Source organism: Saccostrea echinata, unplaced genomic scaffold, assembly GCF_033153115.1.
Source record: "Saccostrea echinata isolate AGI-Se365-2 ecotype Australia unplaced genomic scaffold, CSIRO_AGI_Sech_v1 ptg000008l, whole genome shotgun sequence".
NCBI classification, from domain to species: domain Eukaryota; kingdom Metazoa; phylum Mollusca; class Bivalvia; order Ostreida; family Ostreidae; genus Saccostrea; species Saccostrea echinata.
The window spans coordinates 6889377-6907561 of NW_026889757.1; the positions used below are offsets into that span (position 1 = coordinate 6889377).

An 18185-nucleotide genomic window follows, 5' to 3' on the forward strand; every position below is an offset into this window, starting at 1 on the left:
TTAATGTGGATAAGACAGAAGGCATCAATGGGAAAAGAATGATGTCATCAGTCTGACAAGCAAAGAAGTAGAAGACGTTGAAACCTTCCTTTACTAGGGGCCACAATTATAGACAAGACGGGGAACAGAGGCATACATAAGAAGAAGGGTTTAGCCAGAAGTTCATTTTCAACCCTTAGCCAAGTATGGACAGCACAAGAACAAAACTAAGAATCTTTAATAAAAAAGTGATATCTGTATTGTATTGTTTCAAGCTCTGGAGAACCATAAAAAGATGATGAAAGACTGGATACACTCCAGGTGAATGCCTTCGGAGAATCCTGAATATATACTGTGGCACTAGCTGGCCAGATAATATCTGAAATCCACAATTACATAAAAGAACAGAAACCAACCCTGTGTCTAGAGCGATGGAAATGGATCGGCCATATTCTCCGAAGAGTACCAATATGAGAATTGCTTTAACATGGGCTCCTGAAGGAAAAAGAAAGTATGTCCCTGTGGTAAGTTGCTTTGAACATTTACTCTCAAAAAGTTTGTATTTTTTCTGAATTTTATTATTGAAAGTCAAAAGTATTTTTTCTATCATGATTATAAATCAGGTCCGTAGCAACGGTTTCAAAAAGGGGGAGGGGGGACAACTTCCAAAAAAAATCTGACAAGCCAAAAAACAAAGCAAAAAAAAAAAAAAAAAAAAAAACCACACCTTAACTGACCAAAAGTGCGGGGGGCAACTTCCCAAAATTGGTCTGACAAGCAAAATTAAAAAAAAAAAGAAGTAATTTTCTGTCCAAATCCTGGAATTCACCAGTGCTCGACCTTACAACATCAAAAAGTGGGGGGGGGGGGGGGCAACCAGCACCTAAAGGAAAGTTTACGATAGTAAAATACTATACTCAGAAAAAAGTGGGGACGCCCCCCCCTCCCCCGCTTTTTACGGGCCTGTAAATTTTTAGTTTTCAATAAATGAGCAAATATATGTGCAGACCCGGACTTACGCGCTTGTACATGTACATGACAGCTACGCGCCTGTATGAAAATCTAAGTCACTCGAAGCATCCAAAACCTAACGGCCATCTCAGTTCAATCTTGATATTACTTTTTAGTGACAGACTGGGGAAAAATCTTAAAATTTGATGACAAACATTTCTAAAGAACCATGTCCCTTTGAGTTGATACATGGAGGGGGGAAAAATGCAAGTGTAGTTCCTGCAGAAACCACAGCGTGGGGGCAGCATAGCTGATGAGACAATATTTACTTATTTATTTTAGAGTCACAGTCTTCTATTTTTGCAGTTTTTCATTTATTTTTGAAGTCTTTCATTTGCTTTACTGATACCACCTCAATTTATTTTATTTAGTTTTTCTAAGTTTCTTTTATATCTATATATTAAACTTTGTTATTTACTTAAATTTTCAATAATAAGGACCCTGGGGGCTGAAACTTTTGGAGTAACATCCTATGATGGCAAAGGTGTAAGCTCTCCAGGATCCTAGTTTCTTTTATTTTTGTTTTTGATTACTGCTTTTTCCTAACCTCACAACAATACATATCCTGTCTATGTAGGTAGGGACTGACCCAATCACTAGACAGTATGTGTGTTGGTGAGGAACTTCAATTATTTTTTTTTTTTTTTTTTTATTTTGGTTAAGCTGTATCTGCTTGAATTTTTAAGTTTCTAAGCTATCAATTTTATTTTTCTATTATTAATACAATTAGTGCTTTTTAATCTGATCCCATGTGTTTAATGTAGTGCTTTATCTAACTTGTTATTATGATGATGCTTATTATTATTATTTTTTTTTTGTTCTTAATGCAGTCATTTTGCTCTTCAGTTTTCTGTTCTTTTTTCTAATTCTTAAGTTTGTTTTATCTGCCATGCGTGTGTATATATGTACATGTGTTTTTTGCATGTTAATTTATGTTGTAAATGTTTTCTCTGTGATATTTTTAGCTGTGATAGTCGGTTTAAGAGCTCTCCAGAGCTCATGTTCATTGTTAAACTTTGTAAAAAATGCCGACTTTAAATAAAATTTACTTACTTACTTACTTTTTTTAGTTCCTTTGAAGTCTTGGTGAAGATGTCGAATATTTTGAGTTTCTCGATATATACTTATATTGCACGTCTATAACTTGTAATCGATCATGCATTACTAACAAAACAAAAAAAACGAAAACAAAAACGCAGGCACTAGCAACAGGGAGCCGGGGGCTGCCCCCCCCCCACTTTTTTCCCATACGTAACTTTTTAAGTTGAAAGGCCGGTTGCCCCCCCCCCCTCCCCCACTTTTTGTTGCATTATAGTCAAATAAGGGTAATGTAGTAGTGTATGAATAAAATTTTGTACTGACACAAGGTGGACCCCTCCCCACTAGGATTTTCGAGTTTTCCACGTAAGTTGAAAAGTTTTTTCTCTGGTTGCCCTTCTCCTTTTTTGTTTTGTTTTTGTTTTTTTTGTTTTTTTTTTTCAAGTAACTTGTGTTTCAGGTAAGTTGAAAAGTTTTTTCTCTGGTTGCCCTCCTGCTCCCCCTCCCCACTTTCAAAACAATGCTACGTCCCTGAAAAGTACATTTTCCCAATAATTAACTTTTAAGCACACATTAAATTTTTAGGCAATTGGTTACTTCCTGTGGTCAATTCAAAAACTCAGATAAAACATTATTGGCCTAACGTTACATACACTGTAGGACTAGATTACACTACTGAGCCAAAAAAGGAATATTTCAGGTGGCAAACTCTAAAAATTGAGAAAGGGCAGAGGACTGTAGGGAATGACCTTAGATTTCTCTGGAGAATAAGAGATTGTCAATATTTTTATATAAATGAATCGATCACTAAATAGTTAAATATAATACATATATTTTAAAAATATAATGAATATTTTTCCGGAAATATCAGTTTGTTTAAGAACGGGTTTTAAAGTTTAAAATTGGGCTTATTCGATTGGTTAGTTCATAATGTTTATTTATTGTCAGCGCCATCTTTGAAAGCTAAACACATTGAACGAAAACAGATCATTGCACTGGAAAGGTAAGTTTACTTTACAAATAGTTTATAAACATGATAAATGGCTTTTTTTTCCTTTTGTGCATTTTTTGAAAAATCAAGTTCTCTCTTAAAATACACCGCAGCATAAATAAACGTGTGTTGTAGACTTCTCTCGACCAATGTAACAACTGAGACGTACGCAAGCTCAGCCCCCCCCCCCTTTTTTTGAAGAGTGAGATAATTATCAATTATTGATTGTAAAAGTATGGCCCAGGGATCTTTTAACACCAGTCATGTCTCACACATGGCGAAAATGAAGTTTTGTTAATGCAGAGCTCACTTCATCCAGAATAGTATCCTTTTTTAGAGAACAGAACACAGGCATGGCACTTGTTTCGTATACGGGGCACCCCTACTTATTTTTACCACAAGGTACCTAACTCAATTTCAGGCACCCCCGCTTAAAGCTGGTATTTTGTTTATATATCAATCATTAACCTACTTTAAAATGACATCGTTCGCTTCGAAAGACTTTTTGCTTGTCAAATTAATCGTTTCGGATGTCTTTGATCGATCCTCTTTACTGTAAACAGCTCATTTCTTCTTCGAAAATTATCTCAATACAAAATAAGACTACGAATGGGATACATAGACTTCCGGTTGGGTTTATAAATGTAGGATAAGTCCAGAGACTTACGAGTATTCCTTTCCAAGGTCTCTGGTTTTATCCTTCATTTATAACCCAACCGGAAGTCTATGTATCCCATTTGTAGTCTTATTTTGTATCAAGATAATTTTCGAGGAAGAAATGAGCTGTTTACAATAAAGAGGATCGATCAGAGACGTCCGAAATAACTGACAAGAAAAAAGTCTTTCAAAGCGAACGATGTCATTTTAAAGTAGGTTGATGATTGATATATATAAACAAAATACCAGCTTTAAGCGGGGATGCCTGAAATTGAGTTAGGTACCTTGTGGTAAAAATAAGTAGGGGTGCCCCTTATACGAAACAAGTGCCTCTGGAACAAAAACTCAGAAAGTGTACATGGACAAATGACATAGCAGATACATGTATTACATACACTCACTGTATGCAAGACCCTAGTATCTGTACAGTACTGAGTCTGTAGAATGTAATTTTGGTACCAGTATGTCATTTTTATCTGAAATTTCAAAACATGCATTTGCATACAGATGAATATTGAACAAACTAACAAGCCAGTGCTAAAATCTTGTTAACTTTGACATAAACCGTTTTCCTGTTTTCCATTATGAGCTTTTGTATGACTTTCACAGGTCAAACACATGAACCGTTCATGGTTACCATTCAAAAACAAAATTGTGATTGAAAGAAGTAAACAGACATGTATACAATTAGTGCTTACTTACATTTTCTACACACATATTGGGTGTCCTTTGAATTTCAGTAAGCCAATTTTAGCCATAATAATCTTGGAAATTTCATTTGACAAACCAGAAATTGAGTACCTGCCTATATGTGGTATAACGTATTTGTAGTACATGTAGTAGTATACCTGAGAAACCTATTCATACAACTTTTGACAAATTATTCTCCCATTTATGAAATTTGGAAAATTTTTAATTTTTAAGAGGCAGTCCACCAGAAAACCAGGCAGTATTGTATTAATAGGCGGCACATCGAATGTGACGAATATTTGATATTTTATTGAAAATGATATTAACGTAGTCCATATGGAATAATGTAAGTAAAGATTTGTTTGAAAATAGCTTATTTACTAATATATCGTTTTGTTTTGTTTTTTGAATTCCCCTACATAAACCATTGAATGTAGGTCGGAAACAAAGAACTGTAAATTCTAATACATTTTCAACAGATCTATAATTCACTCCAAACTAAATCAAGAAATATATCATCTTTTAATTTAAAAAATAAAATCAGTGGGAAAAATATTTTCAATAGTAATTTTCTTGCAAAATAGACAGTCATTTTTATGAAATTCTGTGATGAAAGAGTTATCTCCCGTAGCATTGGGAAATCGGCTAAACATCTTACTATCAGAACCCCTATGAGATATTTAGAACTGATACGCTAAAGAATATCATTCAACCAAAAATAATTGGTTTATTTTCAAAAACGGAATTAATTTTCACCTCCAAACATTATATTTAGTTTAAAATTTGCTTTATTATTCAGGTTGAATCCACGATTCCACTGATGTATCAGTGACGTCAAATACCTATCTAATATTGCGTCACAGTAGTTGCAAATATTCCGCGGAAGTTGGTAAATTTATGTAAACGTGCAAAGAAAAAGATTTTTAAAAAGTTAAGTTAAATAATTTCTCTTTTCTGTCCAATTACTTTTCCGAGTGCATTAAATAATATTGTGATCCAGAATGTATTTTATTCACGGGCGTTACCTCAGCTATAGATGTTTTAAAACGAGTCAGTATTGATAGGTAATTCTATACATGTACCAGTGCCTGGGAAGGTCAAGCAACAGGTGGGGCCAATGGCCCCACTGTTCATAAAATGATGGGGCCATTTTGAAATTTAAGGGGCCAAGGGGAAATATATTGGGGCCATTCTAAAATAAATCATATTATGATGCTATAGGATAATGCATATATCTCTGACAACAAAATTTAGGAAAATTAAAAAGAAAAATGCGATAGGAATTGGAAAGTCATATGACATTGCATGACTAGTGCAAATGATTTTTCCGTTTCTAAGAACTTCAGTCAATCGTCATCTAGATTCTAACCAACTAGTATTTAGAAAAATTATATTTAAACCAAAAGCACCATTTTTTAATGATGCCGATTTAGAGATCACGGGACAGGCTAAAATAAGTGGACTTCGCCGAAAAAGGTTTTTCATTGTAAGGTATATAAATTTTCCATGTGCGTGACTTTCGTAAAGCTGTGGTCAACCATCGAAAACGAATTGACACTTACGAATCGAACGACATGAAAAAAAACTGTTTCTTTGCCAGTGGATGTCAATATGCCGAATGATGGTTCCGATTTTATTATATAATACATTACAGATTCCATCTAACCTCAATGAAGAATACAGATAGTGTGGACTGCGATGAACTTACAAAGTAATAAAACATGCATACTCGCATTTTGCGGGGCGCGCCGCATGGCGCTGCGCACCATTATTTCATTGCGCCATTTTTCGACAGTATGCGCATATGGCGCATGGCGCGGCCCCTTCCCAGGCCCTGAATGTACAAAACGTCTTTACAGTAATCATAATAGATTATATAAATTGTTTTATTTTTTTAAATGAGTTAATAGCACATGCATATACTGGTATTTTATAATTCCTAAAAATAATTTTTCTAGTGTAATTTATTATGAACATTTCTGATAAAACTGGGATGTGAAAAGATTATTATTCAGTAATGATGAATATTCCAGATTAACGCAACATTAAATTCAGCAAAGTCGAGATGTGCACTTCATAAAGTGTTGTTAATACTTGAATATGTTAACTTATATGCAGTAATATCAAATATGCAGTCAACATTATACGATTGCTCACGATCGACTGTCAAACCGAATAAGTAAGAACGGAAGTACTCGTCACATCCCACTTCACTAATTAGCAATAATTGTTTACTATTAGTGTCGGTGGTTCAGATTCTGTTTAGACTTTAATCTTTTAAAAATGTAAAACCTGAAATAGAAAAAAAAGTTATAGAAATCTATAAATTTACTACTTAATGAGGAAAATGTTGCCAATACTACTGCTGGACGCCCCACTTCAAGCTGACACTAAAACGGCAGATGATTCAATGGAACTTTTTTTTATTTTTGTTTTTAAAATTTGACAATTGTTCCACATACCCTTATACTTTATATCATATGGAGTTAAAATAAGTCAGTAGGTTGGTAAATTTCCAAAATATCTCATTATTATCAAACCAGTTACAAAACGGATGCCGCCCAGACGACCCCTCCCCCCCCCCCCCCACCGCTTTTTTTTTCTGGGCTCTATTATCATGATTATATGTATGTAAGTGTACAGGTTTTTTTTTCTTATTTATTTCAAGTTAAATTTCTTAGAGCAGGAAAATATTCCCTAATATGATGAATGGATGAAAAAAATTGGATTAAAGCCGAGGCTGTACACAAAAAAAAAATACTTGCTGGATTAAAGTACGTGCATGTATAATTTCGCCACTGCAAGACTTTTTTTTTTGTTTTTTAGATTTTCTTTTTATTCCAGATAATTTAAAAGATTATTTTTCTTGGAAGTGAGATATCTTATTATTAAGCTTAAAATTTGCTATTAATTGTTACATGAAATAAATATTTTTTTTTTTTTTAGGTGTGTATCAAGAAATCAAACAGATGTTTTACAAGTAATTCAAAAGATCTTAATGGACCTGAAAAACATTTAGTAATTAAGATATATGTAATCTATGGATAACATCATCTAAAACCATGTAACATACAGAAAAGAAATAAAACACAGACATATTCTTATGATAAAATACAACGAAGAGCGATTTTAGAAAATATTTCTAATTTTTAATATAGAAACCAATCCCGATTGAAATAAAACCGATCCCGATCGAAATTAATGCATAATTATTAAGTAATCAAATTAATGGTAATTGCCACCTAGAAAACATGTTTAAAAATAAATCAAGTAATTTGTAAACCATATTGAAACAAAACAACCAAATTTTATGATGAAATCGTAGTAGCTTTCTTCTTTATATAATTCCGGTCGGGATCGGTTTAATTTGGATAAATTCATAAAAAGTAGATAATTTGAGGCCTCTTATTTCACTCAATATATCTGTTCCCACCAATTTTTTAAATTGATTCAACAATTTGTACTTTGAATTCATAATAACATGAGGAGAAAGTTCTGACATTTCAATGTATTGGATTTTAGAACGTAATGAAAATTGGATAGTGACTTCATTAAGTCACTTGCTTAACTGAAGTTTAGACCACATAATTTTTTCTAAAGAAATATAAATTGGTGTCTTATTCATTGATATTATAAAAGATAAGGGTTTATACTTTAAATAATATTTATTGACATATTCAGTTTTTGAGTATCTGTTTCAAATAAAACAAAACAAAAACATAGTAAACTTTTAACCAACTTGTTGACCTTTTTGCACTTAAAATTAAGCACTTACCAAAAATAGGACTAGAGGAACACTAAAAAAATTTTTGATGTTGCCATGTGTAAACATTTGCTTGAATAAGTCTACATGCAAAAAATAATTAAAATCCATGACATGCGATGTGCCACCCATTGCCTGGTTTTTAGCTCACCTGAGCCAAAGGCTCAAGTGAGCTTTTCTGATCAAAATTTGTCCGTTGTCTGTCGTCGTCGTTGTCGTTGTCGGCGTCGTTGTTGTCGTAAACTTTTCACATTTTCATCTTCTTCTCAAGAACCACTGGGCCAATTTCAACCAAACTGGCCACAAAGTATCCTTGGGTGAAGGGGATTCAGGTTTGTTCAAATGAAGGGCCATGCTCTCTTTCAAGGGGAGATAATAAAGAATTAGTGAAAAATTAATAGCATCTTTTAAAAATCTTCTTGTCAAGAACCACAAAGCCAGGGAAGATGAAACTCATGTGGAAGCATCCTCAGGTAGTGTAGATTCAAGTTTGTTCGAATCATGACCCCCAGGGGTAGGGTGGGGCCACAATGGAGGATCAAAGTTTTACATAGAAATATATAGGAAAAACCTTTAAAAATCTTCTTCTCAAGAACAGCAAAGCCATGATGAATCATATTTATATGGAAGCATGCTCAGGTAGTGTAGATTCAAGTTTGTTCAAATCATGACCCCTGAGGGTAGGGCAGGGCCACAATGGAGGATCAAAGTTTTACATAGAAATATATAGGAAAAATCTTGATAAAAAAAAAATCTTCTTCTCAAGAACAGCAAAGCCCTGATTGGTCATATTTATATGGAAGCATCCTCAGGTAGTGTAGATTCAAATTTGTTCAAATCATGACCCCTGGGGGTAGGGCGGGGCCACAATGGAGGATCAAAGTTTTACATAGAAATATATAGGAAAAACCTTTAAAAATCTTCTTCTCAAGAACAGCAAAGCCATGGTGAGTCATATTTATATGGAAGCATCCTCAAGTAGTGAAGATTCAAGTTTGTTCAATCATGACCCCCGAGGGTAGGGCGGGGCCACAATGGAGGATCAAAGTTTTACATAGAAATATATAGGAAAAATCTTTAAAAAATCTTCTTCTCAAGAACAGCAAAGCCCTGATTGGTAATATTTATATGGAAGCATCCTCAGGTAGTAAAAATTCAAATTTGTTCAAATCATGACCCCTGGGGGTAGGGCGGGGCCACAATTGAGGATCAAAGTTTTACATAAAAATATATAGGAAAAATTTTTAAAATCTTCTTCTCAGGAACAGCAAAGCCCTGATTGTTCATATTTATGTGGAAGTATCCTCAGGTAGTATAAATTCAAGATTGTTCAAATCATGACCCCCTGGGGTAGGGTGGGGCCACAATGGAGGATCAAAGTCTTAAATAGAAATATATAGGAAAATATCTTTCTGATGAAGAACTGCAAAGCCATGATTAGTCATTTTGATATGGAAGCATCCTCAGGTAGTGTAGATTCAAGTTTGTTAAAATGATGACCCCCGGGGATAGGGATGGGCCACAATGGGGTGTTGAAAATTTTACATAGGAACAAATAGGAAAATATCCTCTTCTCAAGAACTGAAAATCATGTTTAGTCATTTTGATATGGAAGCATCCTCAGATAGTGTAAATCAAATTCGTTCAAATGATGACCCCGGGGGTAGGGTGGGGCCCAATCGGGGATCGAAAGTTTTACATAAGAACATGCAGAAAAAATATTTCTTCTCAAGAACAGAAAAGCTATGTTTAGTCATATTGATATGGAAGCATCCTCAGGTAGTGTAGATTCAAGTTTGTTCAAATATTGACCTCTGGGATAGGGAGGAGCCACAATGGGGGATCAAATTTTTACAAAGGATTATATGGGGAAATTTTTTCAAAATTTACTCAAGTACAACAAAGCCATTTGTTATATTGACATGAAAGCATCATCAGCCCCCCCCCCCCCCCCCCCCCCCCGGTAACCTTTTCAATACTGAACTGATTTGTGGTTTTGCCTAGCCAATGTGCTCAGGTGAGCAATGTGGCCCATGGGCCTCTTGTTTGGTGGACTGCCTCTTAAATTTTTAAGCACTCCATACTTACAACAGACAGGGCTGGCAATTATAGGAATATCTTAAAAACCATCTTAAAAATATCATCAAAACATTTGAAAGTTTTTTATTTACTTCAGGAATTAGACCTCAAAGTTTGAGTTTCATAATCTTTAATCTTTGCTAGTAACTTTTGCACCAAAACATAACTTATTTCTTTTAAAAAAAAGAAAGATTGTTTTTGACATGATGGACAGACAAAACAGTTACAATATGCCATAGATCATTGTGTCCCAATCAATAAGACCCTGAAATTGGGGACCACAATTCTCTGAATTTGCTTAAATAAATTTAATACAAGTACAATATTGCAACAGAACCTCCTCCTCCCCCCCCCTCCCCCTTCCAAAAAAAAAAAAAAAAAAATCGCAGCCACCAATCTTCAGTATGTGTGTGTGTGTGTGTGTGTGTGTGTGTGTTTTAAACAGGATTTTTTTATTGGGGAAAAATGGAAATGTATATATATTGGCTTAACATCTAATAGATAGTTAGTAAGTTGACCACTTGGACCAATTGAGAATTTTTAGTTACCTGGTATAGAAATTTATATTTTTTTTTATGTGCAGTAAATGTGTTTCTCTTTTTGTCCCCAGAATGGCAGCGTTATCCTTCCAAACCTACATCGACAAAGAGAATTCAAGCAGTTTCCAGTCCAAGAAGGTTACAGGCTTAAAGAAAGGACTTGGTATAAAATCTTTTTTTAACTGATATTTTAATCATTTAGATTACAAACAGTAAGAGTTAACTGTATTTTCTGAATTCTTAGAAGCAGACCCAGTTTACAGAAAAAAGGTTTCATTTCCTAGATCGACACCTGAAAAATCAATGTTTAAAGTCACTAGCTCAAGAATCAGCATATTTTAACGTGATTAATAAGCTTTACAACAACCACTGTCAATTAAAAATGTTCTGATCATTAGCATGTGATGGATGATATATATGCTAAAAGTTCTTTAGTTGAAATTTGAAACTAAAATTGAAATTAAAACTAACAAACTTTATGATAAACTTGATAATTTCAACTTTTCTATCATCAACTTCCCTTATTAGTCCCCTACTGGTGAAACCGGAGGGGACTATAGGTTTCCTCTGAGTCTGTCCGTCCGTCTGTCTGTCTGTCAATCCGTCTGTCCGTCTGTCCCTCTGTCTGTCTGTCAGTCTGTCCCACTTGGTTTTCCGCACTTTTCTTCTAAACGCTTGCAGATATTGAGCTGATTTTTGGTATGTAAGTGTATCTTGATGATTTACAGATCAATTTTGCATTTCGTTCCGCTTCATTGATTTTTGACGGAATTACGGCCTTTTCAATTTTTAAGGGTTTTCCGCAATTTTCTTCTAAACGCTTTCAGATATTGAGCTGATTTTTGATATGTGGCTTTACCTTGATTAGTTATAGATCAAGTTTGCATTTCGTCCCGCTTCATTGATTTTTGACGGAATTATGGCATTTTCAATTTTTAACAGGAACCAGATTACACTTGCCGGTAGGGGACTAGTATTGCTAATGCAATACTCTCAGAATGCTTGTTTATGTAGCAAAATACATGCACTATTATCACCTGCATATGGAGTTGATTCCGTACACACAGACTTTGGTCCTGAAAATGCATTAATTCTTTGACAATCTTCTTCTCTGCTCCTGGGTATTAAACAAACTAACTAAGTACATAGCTATGATGAGCAAGGGTGCCTCTTCCAAAATTTTGAATTTCATGGCCCCTGCAGGGACAAGGGTTCTGGTGAAAGGGGGTCTATTGATTATATAGGGAAAAGGCATAATTTCTTTGAAAATATTCTTTTCTACTCCTGGTAATAAAACAAAGAAACTAAACGTATAGTAAATACTTATGATGAACAAGATTGCTTCTTCCAGTGTTGTGAGTTTCATGGCCCCAGGGTCAGATGTTCTGCTATAAGGGTTTGGCTCTATTGACATTATATAGTGAGAATGCATTAATTCTATTAAATAATCCTGTTTGCTCCTTAGTGTTGAGCAGATAAACAAAGTGCCTAGTGATAATGAACAAGGGTGCTTCTTTGGTCCAAAACTCAAAATTTATAAACTTTGTGATTCCAGGATCAGGGGTTCTGGTGTTTTTTTTCCTTTCTTTTTTTTGGGGGGGGGTATTGATAATATAGTGAAAATGTGCTAATTCTTTAAAAATCTTCAACAAAGTGCATAGTTATGATGGTGAAGGTACTTCTTCCAAATCTGTGAATTTCATTACCCTGTATCATGTGTTCTGGTGTTAGGGTAGGGCAGGGCTGTGTTGAATCTGTAGTGAAAATGCATTATTTCTTTGAAAATCTTCTCTGCTCTGGGCATATCAGAGGCAAACGGAGTAAAAGTTTTAATAATCAAGAGTATTTTTACCAGATTTTTGAACATCTGGACCATTTGGTCAAGTGTTCTGGTCCTCGCCAGGGTTCTATTAATATTAATTTGTATTCTACTGAGAGATGTTATTCCCCTTTGCCATTCACACTTTTGACAATCCATCACCAAATTTATGTATTTGAAAAGTTAATAGAATAAGAGAATTATGCAAGAATTTTTATTGTATAATACAAAAAGTACTTATATAGTTTTAATGATCAGGTAGACTTGTAAATAATAGATAAATAAAAGTGAGACAAAAATAACTTTTCTTAATAAATTTTCTTCAAAGACCAAGTGAGGCCAGTGTGAGAGGTTTCAATATAGGGTTAAAAATAGTACAAAAGTTTACACAAACAGTTTGCATGGTGATAGTGATAAATGGAGGACAGATTAGAACTTAATTTATGAGTTGCTACTGAATACTAGACTAGTAATTTCATTGATCCTGATCATCCTATTTCTCTTGCTTTTGGGCAACAAAGCTTTATCTATTACCGTATATACTCACCTATAAGTCGGTCCGCCTGTAAATTGGTTGTATTTTTTAAGCTTCAATTAGAGGGATGACCCACTAAAATACCAACCATTTTATAACTTGCGTATAAGTCAGATAAAGAGTTTTGGACCAAAGTTCAACTCCCAAAAATCCGACTTATAGGCGAGTATATACGGTAGTTTATTTTATACTATGTGGATCCTCTTAATTGTTGTATTATACTCAGGTGACTGTTAAGGCCCTTGGGCCTCTTTTAATGGGAATACAACTGTTTTCATTTTTAAGGGGAACAAGATTACAATTGCCAGCAGGGGATAAGTATTGCTTATGCAATACTCTCAGAATGCTTGTTCAATAAATACTTTAATAGGCCAATGAGATCAGCATTTAGGAAAATCATTAATGCTATAATAGTCAAAGTAAGTAGCTTGCATCTTTGGGTCAATTTTCGGTATGATTATTACCATTTTACTGATTTTAGTAACTGTAGTCTTTGTTTTTGATAGTTGTTTTTGATAGTTGATAGTTTTTTGTGTGTTTTTTTCATTTTGGAAGGCTGTCAGTTTTTCATAAACTTAAAAGAAAATAGGTTTGATTGCTAATTAAAAACTCTATACAAAAATATTTCTCTTTCAGGTCTGAAAGTAGGAAAAACACTAGATGAAAACTTTGTCACTCCTCGTAAAGCATTGGGCAACATCAACAAAGAAAACCAGGGGGTGAAAGCCTTTGGCTTGAAACAGGGCAGTGTCAATCCACTGAAGCCACTGAAACTTGCAGACAGCACAAATCTAGTCACACCCAGGAAGGCTTTAGGAAGCATTAACAAGGACCCCAGGGCTGCTAGTATCAAAACACCCAGTCTCAAACAGCTTTGTAACCCTGACTCGGGCAAACCAGAAAACTTAAAGGTAGTACATGTAATGATACATATATTATATAGGTAATTGGTGTTGCTGCAAAGCAGAGCACCACACAAGGATCACTTTTCCATGATTGTCTGACACACCATACATCTTTTATCTTGCATGTCACAAAACCTTTTAGAGAAGATAATAGGCTGTTTTTGATTTGGTGACTTGATTTCTTCAAGCAATAATGTTAGATAAAAACCAATCTTCTTTGATATTACATTTTCACAGGCACTTAAGACACTTGCAAGGTTGGAAATAGGCAGCTTACCTCATTTCCATCCATGCAGTTAAAACTTTTGATGCAAGACAGTGTAATAGGTGTGTAGGATTCAGCAGGGGTGTCCATGAAACCATTGGATTGATAGTCTAGTTTCAATCTAGCTAGCTTCCCCTACCAAGAGTATTTATATGAAAAACAGTCATTTGAATTAATAAATTATTTGAGAATTTTCTATCCAGTGTTGTAAAAGACACGCAAACTGTAAATACAGTAATTCTTGATTAGTATGAACACAGATATAAATAGCAAAATATTGTAAAAGATATGTAAAACTTAAATAAGTGTATATGGTGCAGATTTAAGAAGTCTGATTTTAATTAGATTAAGAATAGCTAAGTGGATTGAAATTCAATTCAAAAATGATCATTTATCCCATGTCTTCACCAGTGTATGCAATGGGTAATTTGGCAGCTTACACAGCAACATTTCAATCCAATGTTTTCATGGTCATCCTTGCTGACTTATACCTGTCCATTTCATTGTCTGATATGAAATGTTTTGACTAGAATCAATAGAAATGACATAAACTGCCAATTTCCAAATATGCCAGTTACTGTTCTGCAGTCTTATTTCTGAGCATTTGGAAAAATCCTAAACTCTTATTGTTAGGATTTTTTATGCCCATGTAATCAAATATTCTGGGGCATAAAGTTTTTGGTCTGTCCATCCATCTGTTTGTTAATCTGTCTGCAAAAACTTCAACCTTGCCTGTAACTTTGAGTGCTTTGAAATCTCGTGACAAGATCTTTCTTTTGGAACCAAAATATTTGACCTCTTGACCTTGGAGGTTGACTTACTTTTGCAAAATTTTATGAAACATTAACCTTAGCCATAACTTTTGAATTATTGGTGCTTTTATATTTCACATGTGACCAGACCTTAAGGCATTGACATTTTTTAGCTTTATCTTGGTGTTTGACCTACTCTTGAAAAACTTTAACTTTTGTCATTTTTTCTGAATGGTTGATGATAGTGCTTTCATATTTCACATGTATTCCTTGTGACAAGACCTTTCTGTGGGTACCATCATACTTGACCTTGGAGTTTGATCTACATTAGAAAAACTTTAACTTTGGCCTTGAGCTGCCATATGGGGGCATAAGTGTTTCACAAACATCTTGTTTTTTGTTGTTGTTTTTTTTAACAAAAACAAATAAGTGTTAGTGCTTTCTACATGTTCTTTATGTCTTAAATATCAGTATCACAGCTGACATGATCTTTGCAAACTGGAACTTTTAAAAGTTCGCTTCTTTATTTTAAGAGTACTGTTCTACAGTATTTAAAGAGGTTTAATAGTATTTATCACATTTGTAAATAACTTGAATTCTATGTAAGTATTGTAGTCCTTATACTGGAATGTACCAAAATTAGGCCAATTTTAAAAAAATCCCTGCATATACCAAAATTATTAAGAAAAAATGTAAGAATCTTTGCCAAATTTTTGAAGATGAAAATAGAGATATAATTTTTGAAAAATTATTTAAAGATATGAAATTGCTGAATTAATCAATAAGATGTATACAGTAAAAGACAGTTACTGTAACACCAAACATTCATATAATGAATTCATTCTTACAGTGAATTCAGTCTTAAAGTCAAGTCATTTTCATTCCCTGAAGCTTTTAAATATATTGAGAATTGGATATTGCAATTTTTAAAATTGTCACCGATTTTCACTGAAAGTGAAGGATGTTAATTTTGCTCTGTGCATCATCAATTGATTTTGAGGTCAAAAGGTCAAATGTCATGGTCAAAAATTCATATATTGTAAATAACAGTTTTTAGATAACATTTCAGTTTTTTTTAAGCTTTTCTCAACAAAATTTAATATGGCAACTCCCTATTGCTTTAAAAAAGATCCCTACTGATTCTGAGATCAAAAGGTCAAGGTCTGAAATTTATATACAGGTAACTCTTGATGGCTCGAACTTCGATCTCTCGAAGTTCTTGATCGCTCGAAGTGAGTCTCTGGTACCAAACTTTTCCCCTATATAACTAAGCAAATTTACTCTTGATTTCTCGAACTCTTGATATCTCGAAACCCTTGATCCCTCGAAGTCAAAATGCAGTCCCACTATGTATTTTCTATTGGAATTTACCTTCGATACCTCAAAGTGGCTATGTGTATACAGTGCCTGGGAAGGTCAAGCAACAGGTGGGGCCAATGGCCCCACTGTTCATAAAATGATGGGGCCATTTTGAAATTTAAGGGGCCAAGGGGAAATATATTGGGGCCATTCTAAAATAAATCATATTATGATGCTATAGGATAATGCATATATCTCTGACAACAAAATTTAGGAAAATTAAAAAGAAAAATGCGATAGGAATTGGAAAGTCATATGACATTGCATGACTAGTGCAAATGATTTTTCCGTTTCTAAGAACTTCAGTCAATCGTCATCTAGATTCTAACCAACTAGTATTTAGAAAAATTATATTTAAACCAAAAGCACCATTTTTTAATGATGCCGATTTAGAGATCACGGGACAGGCTAAAATAAGTGGACTTCGCCGAAAAAGGTTTTTCATTGTAAGGTATATAAATTTTCCATGTGCGTGACTTTCGTAAAGCTGTGGTCAACCATCGAAAACGAATTGACACTTACGAATCGAACGACATGAAAAAAAACTGTTTCTTTGCCAGTGGATGTCAATATGCCGAATGATGGTTCCGATTTTATTATATAATACATTACAGATTCCATCTAACCTCAATGAAGAATACAGATAGTGTGGACTGCGATGAACTTACAAAGTAATAAAACATGCATACTCGCATTTTGCGGGGCGCGCCGCATGGCGCTGCGCACCATTATTTCATTGCGCCATTTTTCGACAGTATGCGCATATGGCGCATGGCGCGGCCCCTTCCCAGGCCCTGTGTATACGCGAGCATTACATAATTAACACCTTTACCTGGACATTTAAATGGCCCCAGGCAGAAGACGTGGTACTCAAGGAACGGGATGTTTTTTCTGGTGACATTTATACTGCAAGGTGATAATTGATTTATAATTAATCATATTTAGCCTATTTGCTATTAAAATAATTTACATCGACTGTCTTATGATAATTATAAGATGCAGCGAAAGCTAGAAATTGATTACAAGACGAGACACTAATTTAATTTTTATTTCGAGTCAGTGTCAAAGTTAGATAAAATATGAAAAATCGGAAACTTTGCATAGCAGCCTCATTGTCAATATGATGACTATTGCTGGACAAATATTTACAGATTATGTTTGGTATCAACATGTACAAATAGTCAGTGCTATGTATGGTGCTGTAAAATGTCGTTTTCATTTAACGAATGCATAGCATGATGTTCGTATTACAGAGAATAAATAAATATACATGAAATGACGATAAAGTGTTTTTTGATTTACTCAGTTTATTAAAATATTCACCTAAAACACGAAAAAAAATATCGTTGTTTTATAAAAACAACGTGCAAAATGTTAGCACTGCATGGAAATGAAGGAAAATCATTTCATCTGGTAAGACTAATTTTAAAACCTGTCAAGCAGACCGGAATATTCCGGATTCTTGAAAACTCGAACTCTTGATCTCGAGAAGTTTTTTCTCGGTCCCGCCAACTTCGAGGTATCGAGAGTTACCTGTATTGCAAAATGTTTTCAAAAAGATAACTTTAGTTTTCTGAGCTTTTTCAATGAGGTTATATATCATACTTCCTAGTGACTTAAAAAAGACCCCTTTTTTAGGTCAAAAGGACAAGGTCAGAAATTCATATACATGTAATACAAAATAAAATGATATCCGGATGATAACGTCAGTTTTCCTTGAGCTTTTTTAATGAAATTTTATACAATTCCTTTTGATTTTTTTTTAGGTCAAAAGGTCAAGGCGAGATATTCATATCTTGCAAA

At 34.2% G+C, this 18185-nt stretch overlaps 1 protein-coding gene across 1 annotated transcript in view; it reads left to right on the plus strand.

The window, feature by feature from the left end:
• Nucleotides 1–3011: 3011 nt before the first annotated feature.
• The window catches only part of LOC133181001 (uncharacterized), a 35674-nt gene continuing 20500 nt past the window's right edge, over nt 3012–18185 (plus strand). Inside the window, exons 1-3 of the mRNA XM_061315504.1 lie at nt 3012–3031; nt 10819–10910; nt 13738–14012. Of these exons, the coding sequence (XP_061171488.1) occupies nt 10820–10910; nt 13738–14012 (366 nt within the window). The 5' untranslated portion in view covers nt 3012–3031; nt 10819. The remainder of the gene's footprint in view (nt 3032–10818; nt 10911–13737; nt 14013–18185) is intronic.